General features: G+C 45.2%; 1 protein-coding gene across 3 annotated transcripts in view; it reads right to left on the reverse strand.

Annotated features, from left to right (window-relative positions):
* LOC308280653 (CD209 antigen-like protein C) overlaps positions 1-16,523 on the reverse strand; it is a 38,887-nt gene extending 22,364 nt beyond the window's left edge. For 2 of the 3 annotated variants that reach the window (XM_080754981.1, XM_080754980.1), the window contains exons 1-3: positions 16,364-16,523; positions 8,256-8,376; positions 266-349 (exon numbers count right to left, since the gene is read on the reverse strand). In XM_080754981.1, coding sequence (XP_080611107.1) covers positions 266-349; positions 8,256-8,376; positions 16,364-16,456 — 298 coding nt within the window. In that variant the 5' untranslated portion in view covers positions 16,457-16,523. Of the gene's footprint in view, positions 1-265; positions 350-8,255; positions 8,377-16,273; positions 16,328-16,363 lie in introns of those variants that run through there. The other variant, XM_080754982.1, reaches the window with a different exon arrangement.
* Between the last annotated feature and the right edge of the window lie 445 nt (positions 16,524-16,968).

Here is a 16,968-nt window from a genome sequence, read left to right on the forward strand (position 1 = left end):
ATTTAATTCACCCTGAGTACATATCATTCTTTTCTATGGTGGATAACCTTTAACAGACAAGATGAGCTTTTAGGAATTCGTATTCATGCTTATTTTACAAGATATGCTGTATTATGTAATGGGGACACCAATGGCACCGAATACTAAGAATGACCCATTTACCGGTAACATAAATGAACACTATTAAAGTAAAGTAAATTGTGTCATTTTCAACTCTGTCCACTCCAAACTGCATCTACTGAACATCAGTCTGTTCTAATTTTACCTTCAATCTGCTTCGTCAAGGTCTCCACGTTGCTCTGAAGGACTTGGGTGATGTTCTCACTGCTATCCAGTCTGCTCTGAAGCTCTAAATGTGAAATATGTGAAATATTAAAACAGTGGCATCAGTTCAGAAAAAGGTACGGTATGGCAACATGACTGGTGTCTTGCACGCGTGCGAAGGCGCGCATGCAAGACACCAGACAACCTGGGAATATACTATTCTGTCAAGAGATAAAGATAAAGATAAAAGTGTGGAGAATATAATTATAATACCTTGTTAAATTTTGCATTTGTAGTTATTTTAATGAAACTTAACAACATAACCAGCACAGATAGACACAGAGACATTCATGGATTTATATTTTAAAGTAACTTGTATTCTCCCCCCTGGACCCAGGGTATGGCAGCTGCATACCCCTGCCATACCCATTTGACGCCCCTGTATTAAAACACAAATGTCATCCTATAATGTACAAGTTGTTCATTAAAACTCAATTACTGGCATATTTTGATTGACTTTGATTTCGCTTCTGCCAGCCATTTTCAACATTTCCACCTTTCTTTAGAGACCCAAATAATATCTTGTACTTCACCTATATAGTACATATCGTCACTGTCGGACAGAAACCTCGTATCTCCAAGTTTCAAATTTGTATGTTTTTTTCGCAAAGTAAAGCACTGCTTCATCATATGGCCATCGCACAAAAGTAGTGAAAACAGACAATCTACAAGCACAAAACGCCTCGCGGTGCGAGGCGTTGTGTGCTTGTAGATCGGCTGTTTTCACTAGTTTAGGTCATTTAAAAAATGATAAATACAAAACAAACGTTTTTGGACATACAAGGTTTCCAACCGACAACGACAATATATAATAATATGTTGTACTTCACCTACATATAATAATATGTTGTACTTCACCTTTGACAGCTAGTGCTGCTAAAACATATCTCCAATGCATGATTTTATCACATATTGAGTACTGTTTCACAAACTGGTCTTGCACAGGTATAACGACTCTTAAACCCATTGAACAACTATAGAAGAGCGCACTCAAGGTGTTGGATAGGAAACCCCACTCATATCACCATTGTAATATTCTTCAGAGGAACTGTTTCTTGAGTTTTGCAAATTAAAGGTATTTAAACAGGTTAGTATCATATATAAGACCCTAAATGGTCTATGCCCGCCTCCCCTAAGGGAATTCATCAAAAGGAAGCCTGATAGAGGACTCAATACGAGGGCAATCGCTAGAGGAGACTGCGAAGTGCCACACCGGGCAACCACTTTTGGAAAAAAACACCCTTTCAGTTCAGGGCTGTACAATCTGGAATGGCCTACCTCTAATAATAAGAGACTGTTTGTCATTTCCATCCTTCAAGTTTAACCTAAAAAAATGGTTACTTGACAATCAAACGTGTGACCATGTATAGTCTTAATAGTCTTAATAGTATAGCACATGTATGTATAGTATAGTTTTTAATCTTCCTTTTTGCGAATGTAGGGTTCTTGCTGTTGGAATAGTATAGTACTTGTATGTATGTGTTTTAGGTGTCTTCTCTTGATGTAAGATTGTTGTTGGTATGTGTTTCGTTTTGTGTTTCATGTGGGGACTACGGATGGAATTTAGCATTCTTGCTAAATCCGGTATATTTACAATGCTGTATGTAAGGTTCATCAATATACACTGTCCCGTCCAAATAAATAAGTACCTACATACATATATCTCAAAATAAAGATCTACTCCTCTATTTTCCAACAACAACAAAAAAAAGTATGTTCCTGCACGTTCCGTTCTTTATTTATCGGCTTGAATAGAGCAAGGCCAAAACATGCATTTATACATATATATGCATTTTAGTCAGGAACACTCACGTCAAAGTAGATTTAATCATTTTTTGCAACAATTGGAATACAGTTAAACTTGGCGTTAAAGAGGTGGTGCCATAGTTTTGTACTGTTTCTGTTTTTCATGTGTCTAGGAGGTTGAAAGTACTTCATTAGACCCCCTGATGTGTTTTTTTTGAGAAATGATGTATTCTCTTAGTATTTGTTTGGGCTGCCCCTTGTGGTCAAAAGAACACAGATACTAAGTGTGTCACAGTATCAACTCCTCCCCAATTGCCATTCACCCAACACTGTGGGGTGTGGCTATATCAGCTGGGTCACCACCCACCATGCCATCCATGCATACTTAATGAACTGGGGGTGTGGCCACATAAAAACCCAATTTTAACTCTTTCTGTATACTTTTTTGGAAAAAATCTTCCTTCTAGTATAATCATAATACCTGATAATCATGTTTTAGAGGGGGGGGGGGGATCATGGCACCACCTCTTTAAGGGGCTTTTAGATACGACATAGTGCGTAATGCAAATGCTTTATTCTTGCACACCACAAATAGTGAAATATTTGCCAACAAGTGTAACAGAACTGTGAACTGAGACCTGTACCTAAAATCCTAACAAAGGAAAGAACAGGATGGGCTGAACTGGGTGAGTCAGCCCACCACAGCTCCATAAACTACCAAAACAATGAGCTGGGTGAGTCAGCCCACCACATCTCCATAAACTACCAAAACAATGAGCTTGGTGAGTCAGCCCACCACATCTCCATAAACTACCAAAACAATGAGCTGGGTGAGTCAGCCCACCACATCTCCATAAACTACCAAAACAATGAGCTGGGTGAGTCAGCCCACCACATCTCCATAAACTACCAAAACAATGAGCTGGGTGAGTCAGCCCACCACAGCTCCATAAACTACCAAAACATGAACTGGGTGAGTCAGCCCACCACATCTCCATAAACTACCAAAACAATGAGCTGGGTGAGTCAGCCCACCACATCTCCATAAACTACCAAAACAATGAGCTGAGTGAGCCAGCCAGCCAGCCAGCCACAGCTCCATAAACTACCAAAACAATGAGCTGGGTGAGTCAGCCCACCACAGCTCCATAAACTACCAAAACATGAACTGGGTGAGTCAGCCTACCACACCTCCATAAACTACCAAAACATGAACTGGGTGAGTCAGCCCACCACAGCTCCATAAACTACCAAAACATGAACTGGGTGAGTCAGCCCACCACATCTCCATAAACTACCAAAACAATGAGCTGGGTGAGTCAGCCCACCACAGCTCCATAAACTACCAAAACATGAACTGGGTGAGTCAGCCAGCCACAGCTCCATAAACTACCAAAACAATGAGCTGGGTGAGTCAGCCCACCACATCTCCATAAACTACCAAAACATGAACTGGGTGAGTCAGCCCACCACATCTCCATAAACTACCAAAACATGAACTGGGTGAGTCAGCCAGCCACAGCTCCATAAACTACCAAAACATGAACTGGGTGAGTCAGCCCACCACATCTCCATAAACTACCAAAACATGAACTGGGTGAGTCAGCCCACCACATCTCCATAAACTACCAAAACAATGAGCTGAGTGAGCCAGCCAGCCACAGCTCCATAAACTACGGCCTGTTCACGTATTAGGAGGGTAGTATGAGACACCAGAAAAAAATAAAGGGTGTATTTAATGAATCTATCATGGTTAAAATGAAGTTTGAAGTTACAAATAAAAGCCTGATTAGATGATAAAATTACCAAAAGTTTTTTGAAAGGGAAATATCCCTTTAAATAAACAAATACAGTAAGAACTTAACTAATGGACAACACACTCTGCTGGGATGCTGTGGAACTCATGGGAGCTGACAAACTCTCCCCTTTATACTCTAGCCTGGCCCTCATCACACATGGAGAGCAGCTGACACAGGACAGAGAAACCAAGGCAATAGACCTTATTCACATCGTGGCCATCTTGGATCACATGACCACAAGGGGTGGCAGCCTGCATTACAAACCATTGTAAACAATGGAGCTATGGTCCCAAAATATGAGTTCTGTTCAAACAATTTATTTTGACCAAATCGACAAATGGGCAGACAACGTCAACATCACCAAAATGATTAAATAGAAGGGTACATCCACAATATATTCATGGCAGTTAGGTTACAGTGTTACTGTTACGGTCACTAAACCTGGCTCGAACACCAGTGGCCACAACATAATAGGACAGAGTCAAGTCTCAAAATGCATTACATTTTATTTTAAATTCAGACAAAAGTTAAGTTTCTTTATTTGCTGGACTACCAAAATCATGAGGGTAGGAGAAGAAACATTATGTGACCGTCGTCCCACCATGAGGGTAGGAGAAGAAACACAACTGAACCAAAACTGAGACCTAACTAAATCCTAACAAACAAAAAGAAGGATGGGCTGGCTAGACTAAAGAGGGGAGTCTGGTGGGCCAATCACTATGTGACCGTCGTCCCACCAGACTCCCATAATCTGCCAAAACAAAGAAAACAAGTCTAAACTAACAACAAAAGAAAACGCCAAACAATACTTACAATCAAGCCCATCATAACTCAACTTAAACCAGGAATATGCAAAATGAACTAAAGAACTACATGGCTGGTGTTCTCTGCTGGGTGCTGGGGAGATTGTGATTCTGACAGGGAACAGCTGCGACAGGGAGGGGCAGCCAGCAACCTCAGGTGATTGACAGGTGTGTCTAGACCAGCAGGCAGTAGCAAGGCAGTGTAGACACTAGACCAGAGGACAAAGCAGCATTAGAGAACACATAAGAGAAGTATTGCTGTAGATGGAAGTGAGAATATGTGCAGGCACATAACAGTTACTCTGTACAAAGACTTGCTACAGTATCTGTGCAGACTAGTGCTTTCTCTGCCATCATATTAACTTACTGTATTGTAATTTTTGCATATTAATCAGGAACAATCTAACAACAAATAGTTAATATGATGGTGGAGCAAGCACTGCACAGATAGCAAGTCTTTGTACACAGTAAGGTTGCAACCTAACTTACCGTGAATATCGTTACTGTGGATGTAATCAATCCAGTTACTGTAGCCCTTCTATTTAATCCTTTTGGGGATGTTGATGTTGTCATCTGCCCATTTGTCAATTTGGTCAAAAGAAATTGGTTGAACAGAACTCATATTTTAGGACCATCGCTTCATTGTTTTTTAAAGATGGGGTGCCATGATTTGTCCCCCCTATAAAACATGATTATCTACTATTATGATTATACTACTGTAGGAGGAAGATCTTTTCCAAAAAAGTGTACAGAAAGAGTTAAAACTATGTTTTTATGTGGCCACACCCACCAGTTCATTGGTATGCGTGGTTGTCATGGTGGGTGGTGACCCAGCTGAAGATAGCCACACCCACGTATGTTGGGTGAATGGTAATTAGGGGAGGGGTTGATTCTGTGATGTAATAAGTATCTGTGTTTTTGGACCGGCATGTTTGACCCCACAAGGTGGCAGCCAACAGCTAAAAGACAAAAATAGAAAGGCAATATATAATTGCTCATAACAACCACAGCAGTGGGTCTAATGAAGTACTGTCAACCTCCTAGACACATGAAAACCAGAAAAAGTACAAAACTATGGCACGATATCAAGGTATCAACGTGCGAGGTATACATATCGACGAAAACGGCTTGAAATGAGGTATTGGTGTATGTGTCAAATTAATTAACAGACACACTATGCATGCACGTAGCACATGCACAAAAGCAATCCGTCAGGTGGGGTTATTTCAAGAAACCCTACCTAACCTACCTAACCCTTTATGCTATTCATTATCTGGGTTAGGCAGGCAGTGGACCTAAAGCAGAAAAACATTAAAAGAATATTGAAGGTTTTCCTAATATTACCCAGCCTTACTGTAAAGTGAGGTGTGCATATGTGCAGGCACTTAACAAATACACATGTTAGCTTGTATAGCAGACATAAAATCACCAGACTCTGATCAAAAGGTGGAGGCTGGGGTGCAGGAGGGAGCAAAGCAGCAGTGGATCTGAAGCTTCAGTTCCAAGTACAGCCATAGTGAATCCAAGCCCTATTTAAAGGAGCCTCCCTTACTGGGCGAGAGCTCTGATTGGATTATGACTGTGATGTTTGATCAGCAGATCTGTGAATGAGTAAAGGATCTGACTGACAGCTGATAATGAGGCGGGTGAGACCTGCATAAACTAACGCTCAACTTCATTTTTATTTCTCAAACCAGAGTTGAAATATCTGCTTGATCTTTGTTAGACCACCCGACCGTGGTGTGTATGTGTGTCCCTCAGACACACACACACGCACGCACGCAAGCACGCACACACAGTCTAAAGCAGGCAGGCCGAGCTTGGAGAACGGTTTCCGTGCACGAATCTTGCACAACGCGAGGGCACGCCATTCCACGTTCATAAAAAAAAATGCAAAAACTGTGCTACAGTTGTGGAGATATTCCCAAGAAAGCTTATAAAGGAAATCAATAGTAAACAACAAAACAATGAAGAACAAATCACTCGTTTCCAGTTTTGGCAGTTCCGGGTTACCGGCCATAATCCGGAAGTACTAATCGATACAACTGGGCCCCCCTGGGCCCAGTTAAAAATGATCGTGATCATTTTTTGGATTGTTTTATAACCACAGGTAAAATAAATAAAAACGTAAAAATAAGTTTTTGGCACCATTGTTATAAAAGGCGTAAAAGACACTTTTGGCAGCCAATGAGTTGAATTTATACCTGGCAGTGAATGTGTTAGCCATGTTGCTAACCTGCATTTTCTTTTTTTTTTCTTTTTTTTCAAAAATGTCCCACAATTATCCCACAATTTTGTAACCCATTTTTCACCCAGTGCCAACTGCCTAAACTGTAATCCTGGGCTCTGCTCTCCCTCTGCCACGCCTGGGGAGAGCCCCGAACTGAGCTCATGCTTCCTCCAATGCATGAGGAGTGAGCTGGCCTCTTCTTAACTCAGTTAGCGCCGGGCGACTTTACGAGCGACTAGTTCACTATGGCGTTTGGTGCCGAGCGACTCGGAGCGACTTTTATATAAAAGCATTGTTTAAGCTTTTAATATGTGTTTATAGACGGAGCGAAATGGTTAGCTTACCTCAGCTAATGTCCACACGTAAACCGTGAAAAAAAAGGATACGATTATGACGTCACCTTTAAACCAGGGCTTCCTGTTGACAACAGGCCTCTGCTAGCGTTAGCCTCAATGCAACCATCCGACCCTCACGTAGCTTCACTAGGTCGGATTTTGATTCTGAAACTTTCTGTGTGGCATCTATATACGTCCCGATGCCCATACCAATGGTGGTTTGAGACGATCAAGCACGAATTGAACAGTATTGAGCTGAAATGGTGACCGGCGGCCCGTCCATGTTAAGTCAATGAGGACCAAGTCAGCGTCTCATCCTGTTATGTGGATTTAAACAGGCTTAACATGGGACCATGTCAGTGTATGGTGTATGGTGGTCTCTAGTGGTCATCTGGTGGTATGGTATGCTGAACGTGCATTCGTTAAGGTGGTCTGGTTAAGGTGGTCTGGGGGGATACAAAATAGCTATTTCCTGGCGTTATAAGCGCACATTCATATTCATATTTTGGAAATCTGGCCCTGTATGGGTTAATACCTGACAGGGGGGAGTTTCCCTGGTTTGACATAGCGTGTTGAAGGAACACGTTATTCCAACCAGTTCCTTTCCCCTCCATCAGGCCCCCCGGCTGAGACATTATAGAGACCAGGATTACTGCTGGTCCTACCCTAGGGGACACAGGGAGAACATGCAAACTCCACACAGAAAAGCCCTTTTGCCAACCCAACCTAGGGTGTGGGCACTGATGACGCGGAGGAGAGAACAGTGGCCACAGTGAGCTTTTCTTTCCCGGTCAGCAAACTTCAATATATATATATATATATATATATATATATATATATATATATATATATATATATATATATATATATACATACTTTGTGGGGAGCCCCCTATTGTCTAAATCCGCATGTGTCTGTGTGTGTGTGTGTGTGTGTGTGTGTGTGTGTGTGTGTGTGTGTGTGTGTGTGTGTGTGTGCGTGCGTGCGTGCGTGCGTGTGTGTGTGTGTAAACACTAACCCTCATTTTGTTTGGCCAGCCCATCCAACCTTTTTTCATAGTACTCCCTCAAGTCAGCTTCTGCTTCGTGGTCCATGCTGCTGACCACAGCGCTCAGTCTGGCCTCCAAGCGCGTCAGCCTCTGTTGATTGGTTGAAGAGTTTATTAGCAGTTTGTAATAGAATCAAAGACAGTACACTTTCATGACAGCACAAATCACTGGTGCAAGGTCAACTAAAAGAAGAGCCTAGTAAGCTTGTCAGATGTCAGATGTCAGATTAGTTTATTTGCCATTGTGTAATATACATTGGAATTTGTTTTGGCATATTGCATGTTTGCATTCAATATTTTTGTTTTCACATATAACACAAACAAACAAACACAAAACAACACCGACAGAATGCAACAAACACAATCTCATATAATATTGACAGACGGATAGAACATAGTACTTTGCATAAGATAACATCAATTACAAAAGCAGATATAACAGGGGCTTAGTCATTAGTCACGAGTAGCAGCCGCCGAATTCTGAAGGAGGATAGGATTTTCACTCCTTGAAGGCCTGTGGTAGGGCGTTCCACATGTTGGTGGTGTACTGTACGTAGCAGGAGAACAAATTGGAGCCTTTTTTAGAGTCAAATCTGGGTTGAACATGATTGGTGAAGCTGCCCCTGGTGTTGTGATCATGGACATCCTTGACCTTTAGGAAGTAGTTTGTCAGGTACATGGGTATCTTAGTGGTGTAGTGTATCTTGTACACCAGGCCCATTGCAAGAATCTGTATCTCTGTCAGCTACTGTAAGCCATGCACCCCACGCTCATGGAGTGATAAGCGGTGAGGTGGGCCCGAGGAGGAAGACCAAGCAGGACTCTAATCAGTTTGTTCTCGACTTTGCAGTGTTTCTGACTAGATCCAAAGAGGATACATTCAGTTTTACCTAGGTGAATTGAGAGTTTGTTGTCATTGAGCCAGGTGCAGATCATGTTTAGTTCACAGTTAAGGGCCTTTTCGACCTGCAATACATCTCTGCCTAAGACTAGGAGAGCCGAGTCATCCGCGAACAGAAACAGATTGCAGTCACAAGCAGGTGACATGTCGTTTACGTATATTAAGAACAACAGTGGTCCTATATGCTTCCTTGGGGGACTCCATAGTTTACTGGGGTTCTGTTGACTTCCACCATCTGTTCCCTCCCCACAATGTAAAAAATTAAAGTTGGGAAAACCCAAAATTCTATGGCAACAAACTTCAGAAAACCTTTAAGTTAGACAATCAAACATAAACCTATAAGTTTTGCTTAAGTTGGTTTAGTTGGTTTATACATTTTCTGTTGCCTCAACTTATATAGGTATTGCTTGAGCTGGTTTAACTTAAAATTCTCAGTTGCACTAAGTTTTCTGTTCTAACTTTTCTGAAGTTTATTGCATTAAAATGTTTAGTTTCCCCAACTTTTTATTATTTACAGTGAAGTAAGAGTGCTTCCATCTCACTGCTGCGCTGTCAAGACCAATAGCTTTAGGTTTATCAATCAGAATAGAGTGATCGACGTTGTCAAATGCCTTCTGGAGGTCCAGCATGACCATGCCGCAATATTTGCACTCGTGAACCGCATGTTTGATGTAATCATTCAAATAGATGAGGCATGTGTCTATGACAGGGGTCTTCAATGTTTTCAGGCCAGGGACTCCCAAACTGATGGGGAGATGGAGCAGGGACCCCCTACCTTTTAGGGTGGGGCCACAACATATATTGTAGATTTATGTATAAAATTGTGTTTCATGTGTACTGCAAACATACCATGTTAGTGTGCATCCAATACTATGCTATTAAAATAATAGATTAATATATTCATGCTTTTATTTTAAACATGCATGTACAAGTGGCCGTACCACTGCCATTTATAAACATATTAACTGAGAACCAATGTCAATACTATCAATCTGTCACTAACAATCTGTCAGTTGCACAATAATCATGTATACAAGTTATTCAAAAGAGACAGAATCATGTTTTTTTTTATTTATTTAAAGACAAATTAATATTTTCTTTATTTTTCTCAAACAATTTCGGGGACCCCCCCCCCCCCCCCCCCCCTGGGCAACTTTGATGATGGTGAGGGCCACTATATTTCCACCTTCACTCCAGAGGGCCACATTGCATATTGATACGTCCTACTTTGTCATTCTAGTATCTCATTCAAAAGAAGCAAAAATAGCCGATCTACAAGCTCAAAACGCACCGCAGTTTGCTTCTTTTGAATTGGAATCCTGATTTTTTTTTTGTTGTTTTTGAATTGGAATCGTGAAATGTAAAATGTTTATCTAATTTCAAATGCATTTAGTTATATACTCATGTTAACTTTATGAACCTAAATACAAATACATTGGACATAAAAAATACTTCAGGGGGCAAGACCATTTAGGTTGAATGAGCTTTATTGACAAGAATGGCAGCATACAATAATGACAAGGCAGCATATACAGATAGCAATATGAGAAGCCTCCTATAGCCTAAACAGCAGCGTGAATACAGCATAACTAAACTATAGCGGAACTTAAGTTTGGCCATGGATTCGACCCTCGGATCTCTGTACCGCGGTCACGATAAATGTTTAAGCTATATCGTGAATGAAGCTCTCCGCGGTCACATGATCCGAGACCCCCAGCAAGGGAAAGCCTAATCCTGAGGTGGAGTTGGGGAAGGAGGTGGGGCGTTGAGTTAACAACTGACACTAGGCAGGTAAGCACTCCTGAAGTACTCTGGGGTAAGGGGCCAGGGTACGAGACCCCTGCCCACCTGGGGCGCGCCGTCAACCCCTAGCTCTTACCCCCTGAACTGGCTACGTCATTCTTCCTGCGCAATATTTCAGGGGGCAAGACCATTTAGGTTGAATGAGCTTTATTGACAAGAATGGCAGCATACAATAATGACAAGGCAGCATATACAGATAGCAATATGAGAAGCATCCTATAGCCTAAACAGCAGCGTGAATACAGCATAACTAAACTATAGCGGAACTTAAGTTTGGCCATGGATTCGACCCTCGGATCACTGTACCGCGGTCACGATAAATGTTTAAGCTATATCGTGAATGAAGCTCTCCGCGGTCACATGATCCGAGACCCCCAAAAGGAAGGACCCGAGTCCTACCCCCCCAAAACACGCAACGCTCAGAATCCATGATCAAACCTAACCAACGGTGATGATGATTTATTTCCGTGGCCTAACAGCCTGAACACAACTGTGAACAGAAGCGCATATAACTAAACTGACAACTATAAGCATACATTTATTATAAACCCCAGCACCCAGAGTACAGCTCCTATAAACCCCAGCACCCAGAATACAGCTCTTTAAATAATAGACTTAAGCAGCATCCTATTCATTCTATTTAGTTCTCAACCTCCCCCAAACCACCTTGCTTTTGCGAAGTGAATACATAGCAGTATTCACTTCTGCTATGTGCACCAGAACCTTGAACACAGACCAGGACAGACGAACCAATAACCTTGCATCCTCCACGGGACGCGTGTCTGATTGAGTACCTCGGCCCCATCAGTCCATTAATCACGGGGCTGCTTCATATCGTTCCTGCGCCGCTTGATTGCTCCTCCGCCGCTGCGCACGGAGGATCCCAGGCCTGCTGAACCCGATGCAGCGGACGCCTGCTGCTGACGACCAGCTGAGGCCCGAGGACGCCAGGAGCGCCGCCGCCGAAGCTGCTCCGCGCCAGGAGCGCCGCCGCCGAAGCTGCTCCGCGCCGGGAGTGCCGGCGCCGAAACTGCTCCGCGCCGGGAGCGCCGCCGCCGAAGCTGCTCCGCGCCGGGAGCGCCGCCGCCGAAGCTGCTCCGCGCCGGGAGTGCCGGCGCCGAAACTGCTCCGCGCCGGGAGCGCCGCCGCCGAAGCTGCTCCGCGCCGGGAGCGCCGGGAGCGCCGCCGCCGAAGCTGCTCCGCGCCAGGAGCGCCGCTGCCGAAGCTGTTCCGCTCCGCAGGGAATGCGACGTGTAGAGAGACGGCGCGAGGCCTTCACTCTGGAACAGAGGCATCATGGAACAGAGGGTCGTTGGGGGCAGACCCCGGGCGGACAGCCAGGTGTTTCAGCATGGAAATAAAGGACGGAAAGTGAGTTAGTTCTGCTGCAGAGTCTGCTGACGCACACATAAGAAACTCTACAACCCACCTCTTGACTTTTAAAGTCAAGAAATGCCAAAGCGTGGCCCAACCGATATACAAAATTCCCCCAGCTTAGAGCGACTGCACCCTGACGGAACCGAACACGCAATGCGCCGCTATTTACCTCCAGGGCAGCCGTCGCTGGCGAGAGAACTGGCTCCCGCCGCTGGCACTAGAACTGCCGATCCCTGGCTCCTTCGCGGCATGACGGCGGTGTCGGTGAGCCGCTCCCCCTGGAAGACGAGCCTGTGCCCCGCGCGCCTCCGTCGTGGGCTTGCGGGCCGCCGGGAAGTCAGGAAGGCTGGCGGGCCGGCTGGCCCATGGCAGCAGCGGAAGCGGCTGCAGCCGCCGCAGCAATACCCTCCGCAGTGCCGACCGACTCCCGACTGGACTCCCAGCCGCACACAGCAGTAGACGAAGCTAGAAACATAACCTGCTAGCAGAAACACCCCGCAGCTGCCGTGCGACGCTGCAATGACGACCTGCTGTAGCCGTCGCTATGCGTCGGCTTTAGCCCTCAGCTGAAAGATAAACCTGATGTTAGGGTTAGGAAACCTGAAAATAAACATAAACATGATGTTAGCCGCGCCCTTATAGCCGCCGCAGCGAGACGCTGTTAAGAAAACTTGATTTAGCTGAACCTATGCCGCTTTAGCCTGAAGCTGCAATACTGGAGCAGTAATGACAAACATGATAGCAGAAAACACTCAATACTGCCGCGCGACGCTGCAATGGCGAACTGCTGTAGCCGCCTCTATGCGATGGCTTTAGCCCGAAGCTGATGCCTTGGCAGTGGGCATGCCGCAGCTCCGGCCTGGAGCTGTAATGATAAATATGTTAGCAGAAAACCTCAGCGGCTGCAGCGCCGTGCTGCTATGGCGGCCTGGTGTAGTCGCAGCTATGCAGCAGCCCCAGCCGAGCTGAAAAGATAGAAATGATGTTAGCAGCAGACATGTAGCAGCCGCAGCAAGAAGCTATAAAGTAAAACATGATTAGTGGAACCTGTAGCCGCTTAAGCATAAAGCTGCCATGATAACCTGATGTCATAGCCGTGGGCCTGCAGCCGCTCCGGCCTGGAGCTGAAATAATAAACAGGATGAAAGCAACCAGCATGTATTAGCTTTAGCATGAGCTGTAGGAAAACAGTACTGTAGCCAAGTGCAGCGGCTACGGAAACACCACTAGAACATACGGTGTGCTATGTGACCCAGTACTATAACCTTAGTTTGAAACAAATATTTAAGTTAAATCCCTTTAACTTCTGAAACACTGGTAGCAGCTTAACATGCAGCAGTAACGATAACTTGCTGGTGTAGCAGCGGACCAGAAGTGCTTTAGCCAGGAGCTGTAAAGATACAAATAAAGTTAGTATCAGACCCGTGGCAGCTGAGCATGAACTGCTCAGATAAACATGATGCCAGCATCCTACAAGCAGTAGCATCAGTTGTAATTATAAGCAGCCATTACAGCAGCATTAGCAGCTTGAGTTGAGCTAGCCTCAGCCGAAAACCACGGAGACATGACATTATCCGACTGCGGCAGCAGCTACAATTGGCCTATTTTTATTAGCATTTAGTAAAGCAGTACCACTGACAACTTAGAACTTATCAAACCCCAGCTAAAAGCCTGCGATGCGAGGAAAAAGCTGCAGCTGATGGATGCTGAAACTGAAAGAGAATGGTTAGCTGGAAGGGGCCCAGAGCGCCCCAGCAAGGGGCTGAGTGACAAACAAATCCCAGTAACAACACGTGGCTGCTCCATGCCAAAGCAGAAGTGTGCCCAATATGCTACAATCAGAACAAAATATGTACCAGTGAAACGTTTTTCAGCCTCGCGATTACCCGCCGGTCGAGCAGAGACACACCCTTTATCAGCTTCTCAAGAGAGGCGACTCACGTCTTTTACTGAACCCTCCCGCGGAGCACGGTACATATCCGTCGCCGTGTCTCATGAGCGGTGTGCCGGTTATGACCGATGCAATAGGTCGCTCTTGACAACGTACTTTAACTACAGAGGTTGATGTTTATTAGCGCTCCTCTAAACACATGTTGCCTACATGTTGTGTATGTGCAACCACTAATGCGTCCGGTGTGTGCACCGCTCTAACAGACCCGTCTCTTAAGAGACACACACACACTTGAACGTGCAATGTATTCATTCACATGACAAGCAGCTGCCGCGATGGCCAGCCGTGCGCGAGTGAAGAGGCCGTACATATATTAAACAGACCATACACACAATATACATGTTACCCAAGGAGAGGCTAAAGCAAAACAGCCCCCAATACCAAACAATTAAGCCCGCTGCAAACGCAGCCCTCCTGCGCTCCAATTTGTAGTTCATGGCACCCTCAATCCCCGCTGTGCCCCTAAAGCTTGACATGCTAGAGAACTACATTTCCCATCCCCAGTGCTTAGTATGCGCTGACGAGCGTGCTTAGTATGCGCTGACGAGCGTCCTGCCGTAAACCACCGCTTGACGTGAACTCGGCTAGCTCGGATGCTAGGTGAATGCTGCCGTTTACAGACACCCGCGACCTACAAACTGAATCCTCCTGGCGTGATTCATTACTTGCTACGGGGGCCACGTTTTCACGCAGGCCGCCGCTCTATGCCTTGACATGGCTAGCACGTTGTTTTACCAGCTAACAGCATCCTTACCGAAGTAGCCGGCTAACAATAGTCACCAGCTAGCTCCTAGCCGACTATACATTAAACCTATTGCTCCACGCTAGCCGATACGGCCCGCGCAGTCGCAAAGCACAGTCGCTATTGTCGACAAACCCAACGACTGATTTTACTTTAACGCATGGTAGCCCAGCAAAGGCCCACCAGGGCACAAACAAGTTAGCATTAGCCCGTAGCCACAGCCAACTTTTCTTTGTTCCTGAGTTTAACTTAAGCCACGTTAGCAAAGCCCTTAAGCACCTTTAAATTAGCTTTAGCAACAAACAACTGCCACATTAGACTGAAGTACAGAATTCAGTTGGGTACCAGCAACGTTAGCAAGACAATATGAACCTTGAAGCAGTAGTTTAGAATTCACCAGCAACATTTTAGCAAGACAATATGAACCTTGAAGCAGTAGTTTAGAATTCAGCAGCGATTACCAGCATAAAACAATCTCAACTTCCATACAACCTGGCCAAGATCACAGCTTCTTGGCTTAGCAGCTAAGAACATGAATTAGGCGATAATAAGTAGCAGAAACAGCCAGAAATACTCAGCCAGCTAGGCACCCTCTCCGAACGTGTGGGCAGCAGCACAGCTACCTGCAGCAACAAGTGTGGCAACTGAATAGCAACGTAGCAGCGACCTCCGTAGCAGCGTTGAGTTAACAACTGACACTAGGCAGGTAAGCACTCCTGAAGTACTCTGGGGTAAGGGGCCGGGGTACGAGACCCCGCCCACCTGGGGCGCGCCGTCAACCCCTAGCTCTTACCCCCTGAGCTGGCTACGTCATTCTTCCTGCGCAATATATTTTAATACTACTATACTAGTCATTAAGCTACTAATATTGACTGACGGAATTAAAGCGGGTCATGTTTGGAATTGTAACAGCTGAAATCAATAATATATCAGTATTCCGGTATTAACCTGCGGGCCACATTAAGTGAAGGTGGGGGCCGCATGTGGCCCCCGGGCCGCCAGTTGCCCATGTATGCCCTAGGGGTCCCCCTGTTGAAGAGCCCTGGTCTATGGAATAGGACTCTCTGGAGTCAGATTGGAACTCGTAAATCAAAATGTTTCTCTTCAAGATATCTAGCCAGCTGTTGGTACCTTACCTGTTCCATGGCTCTCTCTCCCTGAACCCCACATTCACACAAACACAACAGTTAGTTAGTACCTAGTTAGTACCTTACCTGTTCCATGGTGGGGACCCACTCTCTCTCTCCCTGAACCCCACATTCACACAAACACAACAGTTAGTTTGTACCTAGTTAGTACCTTACCTGTTCCATGGTGGGGACCCACTCTCTCTCTCCCTGAACCCCACATTCACACAAACACAAAAGGAAGAGCAGCAACGCTCCACACTTCTTCATGATCACTGGAGGCACAGACCAAAGACAACTCTGAGCAGTTTGTCTGATATGACCTGCTGTTCTCACTGCCTGGAGGGAGGGGTTTACTGTGTGTGTGTGTGTGTGTGTGTGTGTGTGTGTGTGTGTGTGTGTGTGTGTGTGTGTGTGTGCGTGCGTGCGTGCGTGCGTGCGTGCGTGCGTGCGTGCGTGCGTGCGTGCGGGTGTGGGTGGTGGCTGCATGTTTTTGATAACGCAATCATTGGCCTCAGATTCTGTTCTGCTCCAGTATGCTCTGGTAGAGAGAGAGAGAGAGAGAGAGAGAGAGAGAGAGAGAGAGAGAGAGAGAGAGAGAGAGTGCGTGCGTGCGTGCGTGCGCGCCTGTGAGTGTGCCTGCATGTTTATGATTATCATCAAGTCATGACGCAATCATTGGCAGAGGCTGATGTTCCACTATGTTAGAGAGAGAGAGAGAGAGAGAGAGAGAGAGAGAGAGAGAGAGAGAGAGAGAGAGAGACAGAGACAGAGACAGAGAC

The sequence above is a fragment of the Nannobrachium achirus genome (assembly GCF_963921795.1).
Source record: "Nannobrachium achirus genome assembly, contig: SCAFFOLD_159, whole genome shotgun sequence".
Lineage (NCBI taxonomy): Eukaryota > Metazoa > Chordata > Actinopteri > Myctophiformes > Myctophidae > Nannobrachium > Nannobrachium achirus.